At 39.1% G+C, this 19,109-nt stretch overlaps 2 protein-coding genes across 7 annotated transcripts in view; one reads left to right on the top strand and one right to left on the bottom strand.

Moving 5' to 3' along the window:
• Rbp6 (RNA-binding protein 6) overlaps positions 1-15,811 on the top strand; it is a 179,439-nt gene extending 163,628 nt beyond the window's left edge. The window contains exons 6-12 of one of the 6 annotated variants that reach the window (NM_001259884.2): positions 197-232; positions 309-392; positions 1,637-4,294; positions 6,527-6,592; positions 7,207-7,448; positions 7,745-7,960; positions 8,877-9,319. In NM_001259884.2, coding sequence (NP_001246813.1) covers positions 197-232; positions 309-392; positions 1,637-1,884 — 368 coding nt within the window. In that variant the 3' untranslated portion in view covers positions 1,885-4,294; positions 6,527-6,592; positions 7,207-7,448; positions 7,745-7,960; positions 8,877-9,319. Of the gene's footprint in view, positions 1-196; positions 233-308; positions 393-794; positions 943-1,636; positions 4,295-6,526; positions 6,593-7,206; positions 7,449-7,744; positions 7,961-8,876 lie in introns of those variants that run through there. The other 5 variants (NM_001104162.4, NM_001275050.2, NM_001259883.2 and 2 more) reach the window with 5 other exon arrangements.
• A 240-nt stretch (positions 15,812-16,051) lies between these two features.
• Positions 16,052-18,972, bottom strand: CG7724 (uncharacterized protein). Its single transcript, NM_140700.3, has 4 exons — positions 18,908-18,972; positions 17,237-17,592; positions 16,848-17,123; positions 16,052-16,772 (listed from the first exon to the last, which is right to left on the bottom strand). The coding sequence occupies exons 2-4, from the start codon at positions 17,553-17,555 to the stop codon at positions 16,171-16,173; spliced, it is 1,197 nt and encodes a 398-aa protein (NP_648957.1). The 5' UTR covers positions 17,556-17,592; positions 18,908-18,972; the 3' UTR covers positions 16,052-16,170.
• Positions 18,973-19,109: the final 137 nt, after the last annotated feature.

Genomic DNA, 19,109 nt, shown 5'->3' with positions numbered 1-19,109 from the left:
CTCTAAGTACACATTACGATTACGTATAGTAAAGCAGTCGCTCATATTTACACTCTATAACAATTAGTCCTGATATAATCTCGATACTCTTTTGTTTGAACTCATTAGCTATGATATAATCGTGTGAGTGTCAGTAATTATCTGTTTTATGCCTTTCTTTCTGTGCTCTCTCTTGTTTTCCATGCGACTCCCTTAGATAACATCATGTGGGGACTGGGGACATTGCCCGAAGGTGAGATATGCCCATGATTCTTAATTAATATGATATGGAATCCTAATGCATTCTTTTTCTATACTTTTTCGATTAGGTTTTCCGGCAGCTGCCTATGCTGCTTATGCCGCTGGTCGCGGATACTCGGGCTATCCCAGTTTTGGACTGCCCTATCCAACTGGTAAGTGCGGCTCATTGCCAAATAGACACAACCACAATCACATCCACAATTTAAGTTGTGTGTATACACACTCACCTAAGCCTGCACACACAGACTCGTACTCAGACCCTGTTGTTCATTTGTATGTGAGTGAGAGTGTGAAGCAATCCCCAGTGAACAAAACTAAACATATAACCCATTGAAACCCCACCGTTCCAAACAGTCAGTGCCGCTTGATATGACGAAGGACCTCGCGTTATACCGATAACCATCATAAGCATTACTAACTCAGATAGTATTTGTGACGACTTGTTGGTACTCAGTGTAATCATCACCAGATACAGTCAAACATCCATGTTTCTTTCCGTTTCGCTTGCCACACTCTTTATTATTTCTCTTCTGTCTTTATGTTTGCTTTTGCAGCGAGTGTTATGGGCGTAGTGCCGGAGAACCGAATACTAATTGGCGACTACATGGCGTAGGACGATCCCAGGCCATATGATAATAATCTATCGAGTATTACTCAGATATCATAATCATTAATGAAATAAATCACAGTTCTCTTAAAACCAAAAATAGCAACGCGTTCGTCATATCAATGCACAAATAGCTGAAGATCGGAAGCAATCGAAAAACTCACAACATATGCCACTACACGATACATCTAGAACCCCCTAGAATTGTGTCCTGCGCATCCTGCGGATATATGTTATTAACGCTGCTTGGCCTTGAGTCTAACATTTGCCCCCACCACCGAACACTGTGACCCAACACTAGCTACTAGGGCTTTTACATAGCTGATGTGAATCGATACCCTGTCACCATAAAACTCCCCGTCTAAGCTGGAACTGTAAAAATATCGATACGGTTATCGAAAAAATCCAAAGTTACAAATAGTTTACTTGATAACTGTAATTGGTTTTATTTATTAGTACATGTTCCCTTTCATACATGTGTTCAAAGCATTTCGGATCATAACTAAAATAAATCATGTAAAATCTTTGGACCACATATTCTATATCACGTTTTCTTGTCGTCTTCCAATCAATTTCATTTGAATGAAAAATGTTCAAATCGTTACTTTTATAAAAGCCATTATATTATCCCTTTAGTTAAGGACTTTTTAAGAGTCGTTTAACTAGTGAGTCCGTATCGATAGTTTTACAGATCTGGTCCCTAGTGCAGACTGTACCTTTTTGTTTGCCCCCCTTTTCTCTCTCTATCTCTCTCTCTTCATCTATCTTGTATCTCGTATGATTTTGTAGGCTTGACAATTTGCGGAATCGGTAGAAGTTATGGTACCGCTTGTAGCGCTACCCCGGGCCGCAGCAGAGGTGCGACCGCTGGCGCCGCCTCTGGTGTTGCGGCGACAGGTGTCGCCCCCTCCGGTGGCGCCCCAAGCCACGCCCAGTCGGCGTACCACCAACAGGCGTTGACCCTGCCGCTGGCCACGGCACTCACAGCTCGATCCGCGGCCATCAAATCGCAGTTTCTGGGCAACATAAATTTCTAAACGAGAACTAACCCGAACCGAATCGTATCGAATCGCACAAGTCTGAGATTGAGAATGAGAATGCAAATGAGAATGTGAGATCCAGAGTTCCGTTTTCATTGCCGCCCTTTTTCTGTGTCAAGTAACTATATCTTTCGATCGGTGACAAGTAGGTACAGCCATTTAACTCCAATGCCAACAGCAGCTGGAAGAGATATGCTACCCAGAGCGTTAGATTAGCTTGTATCTACGGTAAATGGTAACCACTGCAACAACCAATGTAAAGTCCACTGTTAAAGCCACGGAAATACTCCAGAGTGGAGCAAACTTGCAAAGAACTCACGAGAGATTTGAAAAGAACTACATAGAAAATGTAACTTCGACACAAACACACACACACACACACTTAAAGCTGCAGTCTATACATATAGCTGATAAACACACATGCATACACGAAACTTACGTACTAGACTCTCCCGAAAAGTATTCCCCATATATTGTTGGAGCAGTTAACCAATTACCGCAGCAGTATTTGTAGTGTCTAGAGGCATCCCCAACTTATAAAACCTACAATTACGTATACTCGCATATAGAGCAGCTAGCACCCGTACTAATCAATCCTAGTGCAGTTCCGTAATCGGATGTAATCGAGTACTTAGAATCGTTTAGAACTAGGCCCGCATAATCACTCAATTACTCACAGACATGCGTACACTATATACAATATATATGTCTCTAGAACCCTAATTAGATGTGTGACACAATTATTGTATAACGAAACTCTATAGCGAACTATACTCGATCTTCATATGCTCCCCGCCCACTCCATATCCATATATCTCCCGCTTTTTTACACCCCGACCTGTGACCATTTGCATTCCGTTTCAGGGACGCTATCTATTATTTATAAAACTATTTTACCGTAGCATTTAAATGCAAATTTCATTTGTAGTCCCTGTATGCATAAATTAGTTGCTACCCCCACAACAACTGCAAAAGTGCACATGGAAAAACATTTAGATAACAACAAATTTTAGCAGGCCTGTCACATGTAGTGCCATTATTATCCTTTAATTAATTTGCTGCACATTATGTATGCAATTTTTCCTTTCTCCACAACGCTTTCCATGTCCATTTCCAGTTGGTTTTTGTTTTTGCTTCCGTTGTTGTCGGTGGTCCCATGAGTTTTTAGATAATTAGCAAACGTGCAGAGATTTTTGCCATAGCTAAAGTTCATTAATTAGTAGATTTGTCCATTATTCGTAGCTGTGTTATTCCGTTTCATATGTATTAGCAAACCGCATTTGGCCCACATACGAATTGAAGCCTTGAAGCATTCAAAACTATATAAATTCCTTCCTTCATCGGTGCATCGCAAGAATTCCAAAAATGGCAAAGAAAAAGCAAAAAACGAGCGAAATTTTTCGACATTTCTATTTAAAGTACATATAGACATTACTATATACATACATATATACTATACCTTATATACATGAATATTTATATACATATTTAATATACGACGTTTACAAGCTAAGTTGGGTATTCATTTTATACGCAGCGTGAATCGATTTGATTTGTACAATAACGAAAAATACAATATTAATGTCCATCCATTTTCGAAAGCAACTTAGCAGCGCCAAAACAAAAAGAAAAACCAAAAATCAAAAACAACAAATCTCTCTTAAGTTAATGAAAAATTCAATTTTTCAATGTCCTCTCCATGTAAGTTTCACCCACACACATACACACACACACCTAGCTATTTAAACACACACTCTCTCGAACCTTATACGAAAAAAGATCGGTCAATAACTCTATATAGTTGGATAAGCTGTTACTTAGTTAATTGAATGCAATTATCGAATCGCTGTGGCATCCGGATGCCCGGAAACTGCTTCGAGGTATTTTGCAACTATTTAAATTGACAATTACCAAACGCTTGCGAGTTATTTACAAAACCTATATGGCAACACACAGGCACGAACACACACACACACACCCACGCATATTCCAATATGTATTCTACACGTATATACTGTGATTTATAAGAAAACGCTTCAAACGAGACAAGAAAAACATTTGCTTGCGCAGAAACGAAATCGAAATCGAAATGGAAAACGAGTTATTAACTAAATAAATGCACAAAACTAAGATAAATAAAACGAAAAATAAAATAAATGCGGATGCAAAGCCGAAACCAAAAAAAACCCAAGCAAAAGTCTATCCTTTTGGGGCATTGGCTGCCGTCCCTCCTATTATTAGCGATTCGAAGGAAGTGGAACTGACGTGGCCAAGTGAATGACAAAGTGGCCATCGGGGCGTATGCGTAATATTCTGACAGCAACTTGGCAAGGACAGTGCGGCAACAACCGAAGCAGCAGGAACCCAATAAGAAGAACAGCAGCTCAAACACTACGCAGTCAACAAGGTCAGCTAATGGTCGTCTTATTGTTCCAATGCATATTCGTACAAGCATTATACTCTTTTTATATACGTATTGATCATTATATTAAACCTATAACCGTTTTTGGCTCTATATTCGAAAAATTTTGCACTTTATTAACTGTATGTAAACTGTTAGATGATAGAGAAAGTTTTAGCAAAGACCGCAATAAAAACACACAAAATTGTAAACTGAATGCCCCACGTTGGGCGCCAGTCGTAGTTGGAATACAAATATATATTTCTGTGTAGTGTTCTTCTGTTTGAGAAACTTTGCTTTATACAAAATTTACACATCACACATCAAAAACTAACAATATCGAATTAGCTCAAGCGTCGGACGAAAAAGTAGCTCGAAATAGAATTTAATTTACCAAAAACTGTATCATGTAACACACTCATTAGTAGCAAACAGCTGTAACCATCAAACATGTATAACCCCAAATACGTATACGTATATAAGTACCCATTTTTATGTGTACCCTAGTTTTAATATAAGTTCTCCCCACCCATGAACAAGAACTTTATCTGAAACTGTGCAGTATCGTGATCATGTTGACCGATTTTGTTTGTTGAAATGTCTCAATTTAACCTTTTATTGTGGCCGTAACAGGGTTGCCAGGTCGACAGCTGGTAACAGTTGTTTTTCCGCAACCGCAAGACTGACAATTGCAATTTTCCCACAAGCCCGCAAACAATCCACTACCTTCCCCAAGTTCCAGCGGAAACGCATTTCATGCAATGGCAATGGCAGCCCGAAAAAAAGGAACTCCGGCTAAATAAGTTATTTATTTACAAAGGCAACCGTTGCCGCCATTGCGATTGCGATTGCTATTGCTATTGCAACTGCTGCTGCTTTTACTGACTCTTTATGTCGGTCCGTATAAGCATCCGGGGTTTTTCGGGCGCTTCTTTGTATCATAGTGGGTCCCAGACTCAACACTAATGAAAACAACATGGCGCACCGAGATTTCGCACAAAAACGTAAACTAAACGTAAGCCAAAGTTGATTGGCGCCATAAAACGCACAACGACGATGACGAAGGTCGTATGGGTTGAGCCGAGTGGGTGGCGAACGGGTTGTGGGTGCTTAAAAGGTGGGCGTTGGTATGTGTGGGTTTTCTGTACAATAAGCGAACGACTGCCAGGGACATGCCTCGTTACGTTACGTCACGTTACGTTACATCAATTTTTGTGTTTCCGCAGGAAATGCAACTGCTACGTTTCCTCCCGTTCGCCCCAAATATTCCAGCCATATCCCCATTCCGATTCCCAGCCATAACCCGTTACCCATTTTTTCGCTTGCCTTCATTCACATTCGTATTCGCATTCGCATTCGCATTCTGTTGTCATTTCAATATTGGCGCTGGCGTATTTTTACTTGCTGTTGCAGCTGTGACCATAACAAGGGGGAACAGCCACAACAAAAAAAAAATGGAAAATATACGAAAAAATAGAAAAAAAAAAATAGGAAAAACGAAACGATAACAATGATAACAACGGGCCAAAAAAAAAGGGTAAAAACCGGTGGGGAAAATCCGGGCAGCAGCGCCCAAAGGAAAGTGCACATCAGTGGGCAAACCAAGCGTTGTAACTGAGTTTGGATGGGTTCGGATTGGTTTGGTTTGGTTTAGTTGGGCTTTGGCTTTGTTTTGTCACTGTAGCGTCAACATCCTCCGCCCGAAGCTCGTTTAATAACCAAGCACTTTGTGTTTTCATAACCTGCGTTCCAGTTAGCGCTTCCTCGTCCTAAAAAGCCCTGAAATACTTCCCCAGAAACCCCCATCCATTTATACTTTATATACGTACTTCCTTTCGCTCTTTGGTTCGTCTTTTGTGTTTGCGTTTGGCATCGTAGTTGTTCTGGGACTAGTTAGAGTTGTTTACTTTCGCTTTTGATTGTTTGCTTCCTCGGCACACCGATATAACAGAGCTATAGCCACATGTATTACAATCGCATACTCGAATACTCTCTCACTCCATACCCCCACTTTAATATAGACATATATATATATATATACTCGATTCCTGCTCCTATTCCTACCAGTACCACAGCCCATTTATCCTTAGAGCTCAGCCTTGATTACTTTCGTATACTCTTGTGTCGCGGGCACCTCCTATATGTGCCCGGCTTTTACTCGACTAGTTACTTACGATCCGCCTTAGCCAGCCCGCCCCCACTAATGACACGCCTCTCGCCCTCTTTTGCCACTTACAGTTGATCTAACCAATGGGCAGCTGACACCCAACAACAATACACCGCTGCTGACCCAGGCGCTGTCAGGTGAGTGACCCCATTTTCCATTCCAGGTGCTAGATTCCATTCGCTCGGAAAAACAGAGGTTACGGTGTCGCTGTGGCAGGGCAGTTCATTTTAATAGTTAATCACCGAAACATGAACCAGAAGCAATAAGTCTTTATCAAAAGTCAGCATCTGTGACTATTTGCTAGTGGCAAATACTATGAGCTAGATAAACAAATGTCCGTTCATGTGGCGAAAGTTAATAGCATTCTTATTAGGCAAACATTTTTGATCTATTCATTTTAATGGGCTTACCCAACTGTTGCTGAGATTAAGTTTACTACAAAGTAGTGACTATTTATTTTAAAGCCTTAAGACAATCGTAAAATATATCGTTTCAATTATGAGCTCTAGAAAGGGTGACAACACTGCGTATGTGGATTATACGAGAACACATTACTCATCCGTACTGTTGCCTAATATATTTGTTAGTGTTATGTAACTAATACGTTTTTATTTTACAACATGTTTTAATAACACTTTGTTAAATGTATAGCTTTTCCTACACGAGTAACTTTGTTTTTCCAGAGTAATTCAGCCGGACTTTTGAAACTTTCATATCTAACGAATGTCCCTTCTGTGCCCTCTTATTGCAGTGATGAACAACTATCAGGCGGCTGCTGCCGCTGCCCACAGCTATGGGCCGTCGGCATCGCCGCATGCCGCCGCCGCCAACACGGCCACCCGGCAGGGATTCCCCTCCACCAACTCACCTGGCCCCACCATCGACATGTACAGCTCGGCGGCCGCCGACAATGTGGGCTATGTGCAGGCCACCAGTCCGCAGCCGTCCGGCTTCCCCATCGCCGTCAGCCGCGCCCCGTTGAACTACAGCCCGGTGAGTTGTCCTTTTGGTCCTGCGGCAAGCAGAACCAAGTTCCGGAATCCCCACGATCCCTGGACTTGGGCCTAGAGCTAGAGAGTAAGCCAGCGATACGAAACACCCACATGAGACGCAAGTGTCGCGTTTGGAGATTCGATCCCGAATCCTTCACACACACACTCACACACACACACACACACTGACTCACACCGAACCCATATTATAGAGATAAGGAGAGACTGCCGATGTAGAGCTAAACTATTGCGTTATCCTTCTATATATCGTATGTATTTCTCTTTCATTTCGTACAGATTTATTCGTTGAACTTTGCGATGGCTAATATATAAAAGACTGATAACCCAAAAATATAAATGCAAGAGAACAAAACAAAACAAAAGATATGCAAAAAGTAAAAGAAACCCATTATATATTTAAATCGAAAAAATATATGAAAAATACAAATAAAATAAAGCTAAACGAAAGCAAACAAAAGAAATAAGAGTATAAAACAAACGCAGTTGCACAAGGTAGGCACACCAACAAAACTACAGCGTGTTCTCTTCTTTTTTCAACTAAACGATTTCAATTATTAACAATCCAATTCTTTTAACTACAACTAGTCAAACAAAAATTTACAAAAAAAAAATCTTAAATAAATAAACGTAAAAATATGTATGCACGTCACAAGCACAGTTTTCTAGGCCGTTTCAATTAAACTATTATTATTTATTTAAATTGTATACACCGTATATGTATTATATATGAACATTTTTGTACTTCAATATTTCAATATTCCCATGCCTCGCTGCAAACTAAAATAAATCATATCGAAATTTATTTATTATCCATGGCTGTCGGCGAGGTTTGATAAAGGACTTGACAATCACGGCGAGTGTCTGGAAAAATGCAATTTTATTTTTATAAATTTCCACCTACAATCAAATTAAGTGCTCTTCTATTTTAGCGAAAACAGCATTAGAAAAAAGAGCAAGTGAATTGGTATTTAATGAATTTCATGCAAAATAAGCCTCTAAATGTGTTTCCATTCTTTGCAAAAAGAAAAATCATGAATTTTTATATTAAAATACTTTTGGGGCAAAATAATTTAATAGTTCTATCGGTTTTTCCTTCATATCAAACCTGGCCACCGAATTGTGACAATGTTTAAATGTCTTTATTTGTTTTGCGATCGAAAGCAAAGTTTGAAAACATCCGATTTTTTCTTCTTCCGACAATTTGCCACTTCTAATCTATTTCTCTATTCAGTACATATATATGTATACCTCTTAATGTTTACTTTCTATATATCAATACCCATATACCTATACTTATATAAATACATACTTATATGTGTGTGCGTAGCTATGCAACTAGAAATTGCATTTTATTTAAATAATTTTTGGTGTTTGCTTGTTTTGTTCTCCACGAAACGTTTATTTACAGGGACCACTAATTCCTGCGGCATTTACAAATGGATACCATTAAAAGGTGGCGCCGACAACCGCAATGACAACAGCAACAACAACAGCAACAGCAGCAACAGCAGCAGCAGCAACAACAGCAACAGGAGCAACAATTGCAACAGCAACTTTAGCAACAAATGACAGACACACACACACACACACACTCAGACACAGATACACACTGCAGTGCTGCAACCACAGAGCGCAAAAAAGAATTAATTTAAAGTTATATATACCTGCATATATATAAATATAAATCAAATAAAGTACATATTACATATTTGTGTATTTCCACATGCAAGAAAAACCGAGACAACTGCAAGAGCAACAAACAATAAACCAAACACACATATTATAATTAATTAATTAACGTATATTACAAATACGTATATATAAACGCATGGGAAAAAACGAAAAATGAACAAAAAAAAAGTGATGAGGACGAACTACGAGCGAACACAAACAACAAAAATTAATTTTAATTTAACAACTACTACAACAACAAAAACAACAACATCGGCAAGAACAACGCTCGGCCCCGAAAGATGCAACGTGTGCAGCAAAAATCGTTTAAAATGCAAATTAAACGGAAACTGTGCGTCCAACTGGAGTGGAGTGCCATCGCGATGGGGCGGTGGGTGGGGGCGTGGTCCTGCTCACACAGCGAAAAAAAGGACTCCACCACACCGAGCCGCCAACACGCCCCACGCCCACCGCCCACAGATGACAACCAGGCCAAAAGGGGCGTAACCACTTTTAAGTAATGAGAAACCAACAAACAAAAAAGCAAAAACTAACAAAAAAAATATAAATCACAAAAAAGTACGTGGGGGTTACTAATAAAACGTCAGAGTTGAAAAACAGGATAATGCAAAAATGTTGCAATAATAGCGAAAATGTTATTATTTAATTGCGTATTATTAAAGGCAAATTATTATTACCATTATTATTGCTATTCTTAACGTATCTAAGTTGTAACTTTTAAAGTTAAAGTCGATATATATATATATATAGTATATATACCTATATATACACAAGAATATACAGAATCTTATACACATAAAGTAAACTGCAATATATACAAAAGGGAATTACTTGAATCAAAAAACGCGAAACCAACCACAAGTTATTGTACTTTCAACGATAATCGATTTAAGATGCGAATTGGAGGTGTTCGAGTTTGAAAATGTTAAGAATCGGTTGGGTTTAGTTCTCATTTCCGGACTGGGTTGGGGGTGAATCAAATCAAAATTGTGCTTACAATTATATTTATGAATTTATTTTAAAGTACAACAAATCCTTTATTGGCCAAAGTAAACAACAAAGAAACAAAAGCGAATGTGAGCAAAAGTCGAAGGCAATTTGTTATTAACTATGTTGAAGTTCTCTTTCTCATTATTTCAATCGAGTCAGGGGAAGGTAGAGGAAAAAACCTATAACTTTTGTGTTCACATTGAAAGCAAAGTGGTAAATAATGCTAATTAATCAGTGGATAGTTAGACAAATATGTTAAAGCATTAAATATGACAATGAAAGCGAAGTGAGAGAGTGAAATTCCGTAGCTCGAGGCATAAATCAATTTATTTGCTAAACACAATGGTGTATCCAAAACAATGAAAACGCAAAAAGCTAAATGCAACACCCTAAATATGTAAGAAACACACCAATTTCGAGATACAAGATACATACACACCACACACCCAAACACAATACACGAACATAACACAGATCTTACGGATAAATCAAAAAGAAACACTTAAACAAATTACTTGGTAAGAGCATATGCAAATATAACAATGAACTATTATACATACAACATATAGTACGATTAAGTAAATAAAATATTTATAAAACAAACGCGCAAAATTGCAAATGTTTGAACACTTAACTAAATATATCTGTGTAAACAAGCGTGTAAAAAGGATCACAGATGCGCCACAAAAGCGCTAGTGGAAAATTGGAAATGAAAACGATGATGAAAATTAAAATGAATACGAAAATGTCGATGACGATGATGATGAATGCAGGCCACGCAATGTGCAATTAATTTTTTTCTAGTCGCTCCGTCCGGCTAAATCGCCCGGACGATACTAGACATATTTGAGGATTATGACGATAACGACGACGATGCAATCGGGGGCGTAATAGAAAAATATATTTATATACAACTATATGGAGTATTAAATTATTGGAAAAGCAAACCAAACAAAACCTATCAGCTAGATAAGTAAACAACATTTGTTACACACAGCAAGTGGGGGATAATTGCGAGCAACAAAAAACCAGAAAACCAAAATAGCAGAGACAAGAAAATATTCTATAATTGACAGAACAACAATACATACGTTGCGCTTTTTGTCTGTCTGAGATTTTTTGCATTAGGCGACGAAAAAAAAAAAACCAGAGAAAAAAGAAAAACAAAAACCCAAACACACACACACACCACAACTGAAACAAAAGCCAAGAGACAGCAAACAGCAAGCAGAGAAAAGCCAGTGGAAAAACAAAAGCAAATGCCGAAACAGTGAAAATGTTCCTTTCCTAACTTTTTTGCCAAATTGTCAAACCAACGCTCTCCAGGACTTTTGTCGAGTCTCGGACCAACAAACTTACACATTACCTATATAGCATGTTAGGTGGAATCGCGGGCACCGAAACCAAAAAAAAAAAAAAAACAGAAACCGAATCCGAACAGCAAACAAATGCGATAATTGAAGAGGGACAGGAAATAATTGCAGTGTAACATAAACTACATTAAACGTTTAAAGTGTTGACTATACCCCACACGCCGATCATTTCAGATTTTCCAAAGATCGCAACTTGCGACTTTGCCATGTGCATCACACTTACATATAAATAATCAAAAACCAAACAAGATGTAAACAAATTAAGGAAGCTAAGGAAGGGGGAAATCTTCAATTTTAGATAGACAAAGATCAGACCATTCGACGGTCTGGCATATCGGGACTTTGGACGGAAGAAGATTACTTTAGCAGGTCACAGGTCATTGGAGGCGAATTCCAAATGCAGCTTCTATCCTGCGGGGCAGATATTTTTAAACGGGGGTGGCTGGCGGAGGGCAGCGACGGCAAACATGTTATATTTGCATAATATATATATATATATATATATTAAACCTACTTCTAAGGCATATATAAATATATAAATAAATATATTTTTAAGACATGTTCTAAAAGCAATAATTCAAAACAACAACAAGCGCTGCAGAGGCAGAAGTAAATTGAACAAATCCCCAAAAGGAATACATAAAATATACACCAATATAAATATACATTAAATATATACACCCACACCTAATTATATACATATATATACATGCATACCAGATATATATATATATATATATATATCTATATATGTATGTATTCAAGAAGCGACTAGCTGAAACACCAGGCCGACCTTCGACTGTCTTAGTCGGAGTCTGAGGAAATCATTTCGCTGGCAGCTAAGCCTGTATTGCTACACTTCTTTAACTAGAGCCCCATGATCCATGATCATTGGGCCGGCAATCGTTTGTACTCGTATTATTTGTGGTGTAGGTAGACGCAGGACGAAGGACCTCGAGGCAGACTCGGGATCCCCAAATCCCTTTTCGTTGTAAGTCGATGCAGCTTTAGGTGTAATGTTGAGTCTTTCCTAGAAGTTTCCCCAGCATTCCCAGCTATCGATCGACTCTAGGCTTTCCGTTTGTGTTTTGTAGTGCTGTATATTCTGAAAAGGATCTTCTGCGGAAGCTATAGCCGATCACAGACAGATCACAGACGATCACAGATATAGTAACTATTGGTATACCGGATCAACTTCTGCTTAAAGAATACCGAAACAACAAGCAATGCGTCCTTGTAACAAAATCAATTTCAGTCAATTAGAGAATTTCCAACACCAAACAGCACAGAGACATAAAGACAACAACAAGCAACAAGAACATTTTTTAAATACCAAAAAAAAAAAGAACAAAAAGCGAACAAGTGAAGACAAAAACAAAGCAAAAACAAACATTTTTTCATTATTTTTTTACTGATGCGCCGTCAGAGCGAAGAAAATTTAGGTTGAGATCGCGGCAGTGGACGGCGCAGGCGCAAAAGCTTTAAATTGAACAAAATATTAATAACACGAACAAGGAAAAAAAAACAATTTATAAGATTCGACAAGTGAGCTCTCTTTTTTATATCGAGAACGGAGAAGTGTGTGTGTATAAAAAGTATGCCGTAACGATTTTTTAAAAATAATGTACCCCATACTTTAAGCTATACGCAACTTTCGGTCAAAATGTCAATTGGTGGTCGAAGCCGGGTGGTAGAAAGCCAAAAGTTGAAAATAAACACGTGGCACAAAAAAGACATAAAGTGTAATGTAAAATAGTTTTAAATTGGCGAAACACCAGAAGACGATGATGAGTATTGGGTGTAGACGGTGTTACGTAGATACATATACGAATTGCTTTCCGTTTTTCTCTTATTATTGACTTACAAACATATCAGTTCTTTTTATGTGTATGAGTATAGCAACAACATCAACAAATACGATTAAAATTACGATAAAGATTACGATAATGAAATACAATTTAACTAATATCTAGCGCTAACGAACGAATGTACTTTCTGTTTACCAAAACCAAGAAAAACCACACAGATGAGTTAGGCATGCCGCCCACTTGGCCTTTTTGAGAAGCGCAGAGAGAGGCGCAAAGGGGAGCCTGGCACGATTTACGACTTGTGGGCCTTCTACACTTTGACGTGCTTTTATACGATAGCAATCCTTTTACTCACACGAGACATTTCTATCCTCGGTTCTCTTTTATAGACATGTGTACATACACCCCACAGCACCCACATAAAGGACACACACACCCATACACCCACACTCAGCCACAGACAAAGACACAGTCACAGACACTGGCACACGCATATATACGATGGAGATCACATACAAAAGAACCTTCATACGAACGATCACTTGACTATTTTTGCTATAAGTAAGAAATTCCCCCCAGGAATGTGTCAGTTGGAAGTGGCAGAACTCCTGCTGACAAAACACCTTTACTATATTGACAATATCTCTTATATATTTTACACTATACTATATGGAAAATTATATATTAATATATACAAGAAAATGAGGAAAACCAAAAACAAATAATACATAATTGAGGCAAGACAAACGGCGTGAGTGGCGTTAAAATTGTATTTACAAGAAATGCGTAACCAAGCAAGATGAAATCATTTTAATACTTTATACACATAAAAGTCAAAGGAATCTTTAGAGAGGAAAACAGGCGGCAGATGAATATGCAACTACAAGACAGACAGCAAGACGATGAAGATACATTTATAAATTGCGCCATAGCAGGGCGTCCAGTTTGTAAGTATTCTAACTATGTAAGTAAAGTAATTAAGGAGCGCAGAACGAGAATCAATTAAACATACATACTACTGTCTACGAAGCCGCAGAGCCAAAAACTCTGTCCACTTTCAGTGCGAATACTGTAACAACACAAATGAAACCAGATGGAATGAATGAATGCCGGATGCTGAATGCGATATATTCGCATGATTCAAAATCGGACACATTGGGTATGATGATGAATGTTGGATGCGAGTTGCGAAATTGGCCAATGTGTGTACATAAGCATAAACATAATATAAACTGGTACAGTACTACACTTACAGCAAACTATACAAGGTAAAAACATAATAATTAAACGCCAGGAAGCGCAACAAAGCGACAAAGGCGGAGACACATACACATAAATAGATGCATAACGAGAATTTAATAAACCATTTTTCATTTCTATAAAGAAATCCGGTAACGAATTTGTATATTTACTACGAGAGAATGCAAAAGAACGAGTCAAGAAATAAGAAAATCCGAGATATATACAAAAGGATATATATTAAACGGAGGACAAATCCCAAAAAGGCCGAAGAACCCTTCTGAGGACAGCAAATAAGCCCGTATATATGAGAAAATAAAACCCAAATTGATATATACATATATATACATAGTTATATAACCAAGAACAACAAATAAACATATAGTTAAATTCAATAATGTTAAGCATTCGATGAGCAAACAGACAGGCAGGCAGTCACGCATATTGGTGGTTACAAAAAAATTCAATTATATTTAAGGACCCTCGAACCGAAAGAACATAATAAAACTATGCGGCCACCAACAGCATCAGCAACAAAACCATCAACAACGGCAACATCCTTAACAACAAACGCAAGTGCAACATTTATTAACGGACGACAAAAGGGCAAATTGTTGCTCTTTTACATACACGAAATTACATAAGTTTTTAAGAGAGAGAGAGAGACACACACACACACACCTCACCCATACACACCCACATCCACTCACACAGTCAGCCCGCAATATGTATATGCAACAAAAGTGCGAACAGCTTTAGCAGCAAATTGAAACTCACTTTGTTCACCATGTGCCACGTACAGGGGAGGATAGACGAGGTTCTTGGGGAAGTGGATAGCTAATCCCACTATACTCTCGATGGGGTTAAAATCGGCAGTGAAATAGGCAGAATCAGCAACAAGAACATAGATCAGCAACAGCATATTAAACCAAAATGAACAAAAAACGAAGAAAACAAACAAAAATGAACTAAAACATGATTTTAAACAAAAATGAAATTAAATAATGGCATATTAAGTTAAGCTAATGGTACATAAGTTTAAAAAACAAACGGCAAGAAACGCTCTAGAGCAACAAAAAAACGAGATGAACCGAAAACCAAGACAAACAAATATATATATATATATATATATATATAAATATATATATAAAATAAAAATTATAATGAAATAACTGAGAAATAAATAAATTAATTCATAATGATAAATAAACCAATATGAACATTGTTCAAAAACATACGCTAATTGTTTTTTTACTGGTCTTCTTTTATACGGAAAGTTTTAAAAATGTAAAGGGTCAAGATTAAGACGGTAAGTTATGAAAAAACTTAAGGAATATTATATACCATATGGGATTAGTCGGAAAAATTATTTAAACTAATAGAAAATAAATTATTTTTTTCTGCAAGGGTACATTAACTTTGACTTGCCGATGCTAGCTTCATTTCTTGTTTTCTTTTGCAAAACTAAACCACGACTTCGTAATACAAACAACAACCATTTTATTTAACAAGATATTTACAGGACATCAAAGAGGGCAGTAAACACAAATCCACTCAGGATATCGAGGAGTATGCTATCGTAATAGGGGATTAGCTCCACTCAGCTGGACTTCTTGAGCTTCTGGGCCTGCTGCCGTTGGTCCCACCACGTGGCATACCACTTTGCGCTCCGCTCGGCACTCGCATCCGGATCGAAGAGTGGCATGTAGTCCATGTGGATGGAGGCCCTTAGACGATTGTACATCAGCATCGAGGACGTGTAGGAGGCGATGGCGCGCAGTGAGTACCGCAGACGGTACTTGGTGTATGGATAGGCCACCCGCACTACCACCTCCAGCAAGAAGGCCAGAAAGAAGAACAGGAAGTGCGGCACATACCACCAGCTGGTCTTCACCTTAAACCGCTCGCCCAGCACGGCCATCTTCTGGACAAAACGAGAGACATCATTGATGCCCGTATCATCGGTGACAAAGACGGGCAGTCCATTCACCGCCTTATCGGACACCTTGAGGGCCTTATAGGCGCAGATGTGACCCCAGGCCACATTCCCGGCGTAGACCAACTGCTGCTTTCCGCCCACGCCCGCGATCCTTGGGAACACCCATCCCCTAGTCGAAAGGAAGTCGAAAATCTCCGTGATGAAGTGCGAGTCACACTCGCCATAGGTCAAAGGGGCACGCATGGCGCTGGTGGCCAGATATTCTGCAGAGGATTACAAATGTTAATATATTTAAATGTCTTTAAATAAGTCAATGCTAAGTAATCGGCCAAACTTACCCTTCTGGTTATGCAGTGGCGCTCCATTCGAGTTGAGCACTATGTTCTCTGCCCTAAGCTTGCTCGAGGCGTATCCGGGTATCAGGAACTGATTATCCTGCTCCCACAAAGTGGAACTGTCCAGCGTGGGAGTGTCTGTCTTGGATTCCGTCGAGTTAATCACCGCCGAGAAGGTACTCCGACCCTTGAAGGGCACAAAACAGACGGATGTGCAGCTTGTGTACACCAGGCGCTTCACATTGTTTTGAATGCAGAGGTCTACTACGGCCAGGGTGCCTAACAAAGCGAAGAAATAAACTCGAAATTAAGATCAAATCAATGTTTATTCCAAGCCCAGTTTAGTTGCCTGGAATTACCTATCTTACGAGGTACTTTATTCGCTCACTCACCGTTCACATTTACGCGCTCCAGTTCCTCGTAGTTCGGCGGATACTCGATTTTCACCGAGGCGGCGCAGTGGAAGACCCCGTCCACTCCGTTGAAGATGGGACTGAGTGCCTTCAGATCGCCACCGATATCGGCCACATAGGTGCGCAGCAGGGAGGTCTCCTCGTGGCCAATGTTGTTTTTGTAGGGCACTATATCCAGTGAGCGGATCTCTTTGATGCCCAGCTCCTCCTTCCGCTCCAGCAATTGCTTGATGAGGTGCTGACCCAAAAAGCCACTGCCGCCGGTTACGAGCAGCACTTCCCCGCTTTTGTTGCCCATTGCGTCCAGGGTCAAAGTACACTGGTTTTTGGTTTAACTGCAACGAGACCGACTGCAGGTTAGCTGGGCTGGCTTAAGTGGTTAAGTGGAGTTTCCGTGAGAGTGGCTTTTATGGTCGGCGGCCCCACTTGGACCAGCCCGGCCACTTGGACATCACACACATAAACTGGCTCATCACCAGCCGGCGACCTTCTTCGAGGGTCAGCGGAGCAGGTTTCCAAGTGACTCGGCGGTTTTTCAAATGCTCGGCTTACGTGACGCTCCGCGGCGCTAATAAAGGCGGCCACTTTTATATTACCTATATGTTTACTTATAGTTATAGTTAGTTTGTGTAATCCAAATTCCCATGATTACTTCAATTATTTGCTTTTTATAGTCTGTGTAATATAAACTGGCTTTCACCTTATCAAAATGGGTTTTAACTACTATTTATTTGCATAAATGTAAATATGAGTAACCAACTTACTAGTTTGTATCTTATAGTATATAGAGCTACATATATTCCTTGATTACAGCAAATACTTTTTATTAATTTAAAATAAAATCTGAAAATAACTTTCAAAGCTGTAATTAAGTAACAATTATTTCTTAATGGCCTAGAGCTTAGTAAAAATAAATAAACTTACTAATTAAATCATTATTTTCGGTTACCTTCTAATGCAACGCGACCTTAATTCTGTTCGTATTAATGGCATTCGCACTTTTAAAGTGCCAAAAATGACTGTTAACTTTATAATTTATAATATAAGCAAAGTTTGAATGCTGTTCGCACATTTAGACGGATATATTGAAGATATAGTGAGCAGCTAGTTTCCGTTGTAGAGGAAATCTGATGAAAATTCGTATATAAATCATTGTCGCTCTATAGCTTTCGATTTCTACTTCCCCTTAGTGTGTTACTTGGCCACGGTCAACTTTTGTTTTGAATGAATTTATTAGACCCCGTCCAGTAACTAAGGCCGTTGAGCAGACTCAAAAAGACATTAAAAATAATAAGATACTAATGGTGACAGCAGCAACATCTGCAACAGCCACATTTGCAGCAGCAACATGGCCATCGGCCAAAGCAACAGCAACTTACAAGATACAATATACGGCAGCAATCTCAACAAAGGGAAACATGGCTCAATGTGCTAATGTTTTCGCTGGGCGGTCTTACAGATTACAACACAGCATCAAAACAATTACCGCGAACTGGTTTCCGCGTCTATTTCGACATGCACGTCAACACACACGATTTTTTTTTGGCATTTTGGCCTGGCCATTTTAAACTTGTAAACACTCGACCAATAAATGGCACCTGTCTATCTAGAAGCCCGAAAGTCGTAATATCTATATCGTTCGATGCTTACCAGGAAAATTTGGCACTTTTTTGTGAGCAAACCTTTGGGCTTGCCTGCTGACTGGAAACTGTTTGTTGGTCATAAACAAAAGTGGCCGAAACCGAAACGATCGTTGTCGAGCCACTTGGCTATCACTTATCGTTATCGTCATCGTCCGCGCTGCTATCGATCGCAGTCGTCGAGCATTTGGCGCGCGCAATTGAAAGTTCGT

Source organism: Drosophila melanogaster, chromosome 3L (genome assembly GCF_000001215.4).
Source record: "Drosophila melanogaster chromosome 3L".
Classification (NCBI taxonomy): Eukaryota; Metazoa; Arthropoda; class Insecta; order Diptera; family Drosophilidae; genus Drosophila; species Drosophila melanogaster.
The sequence above is the reverse complement of the archived record's forward strand: the minus strand, read 5'-3'. Positions and strand labels throughout refer to the sequence as shown.

What these genes read in the sequence shown, in the direction of transcription:
- CG7724 (NM_140700.3), bottom strand. Translation starts at nt 17,555, where the DNA reads ATGGGCAACAAAAGCGGGGAAGTGCTGCTCGTAACCGGCGGCAGTGGC. An exon ending in GGAGCGCGTAAATGTGAACG is followed by an intron (nt 17,124 to 17,236) that starts GTGAGTGAGCGA and finishes TCGCTTTGTTAG; the next exon opens with GCACCCTGGCCGTAGTAGAC. An exon ending in GCCACTGCATAACCAGAAGG is followed by an intron (nt 16,773 to 16,847) that starts GTAAGTTTGGCC and finishes AATCCTCTGCAG; the next exon opens with AATATCTGGCCACCAGCGCC.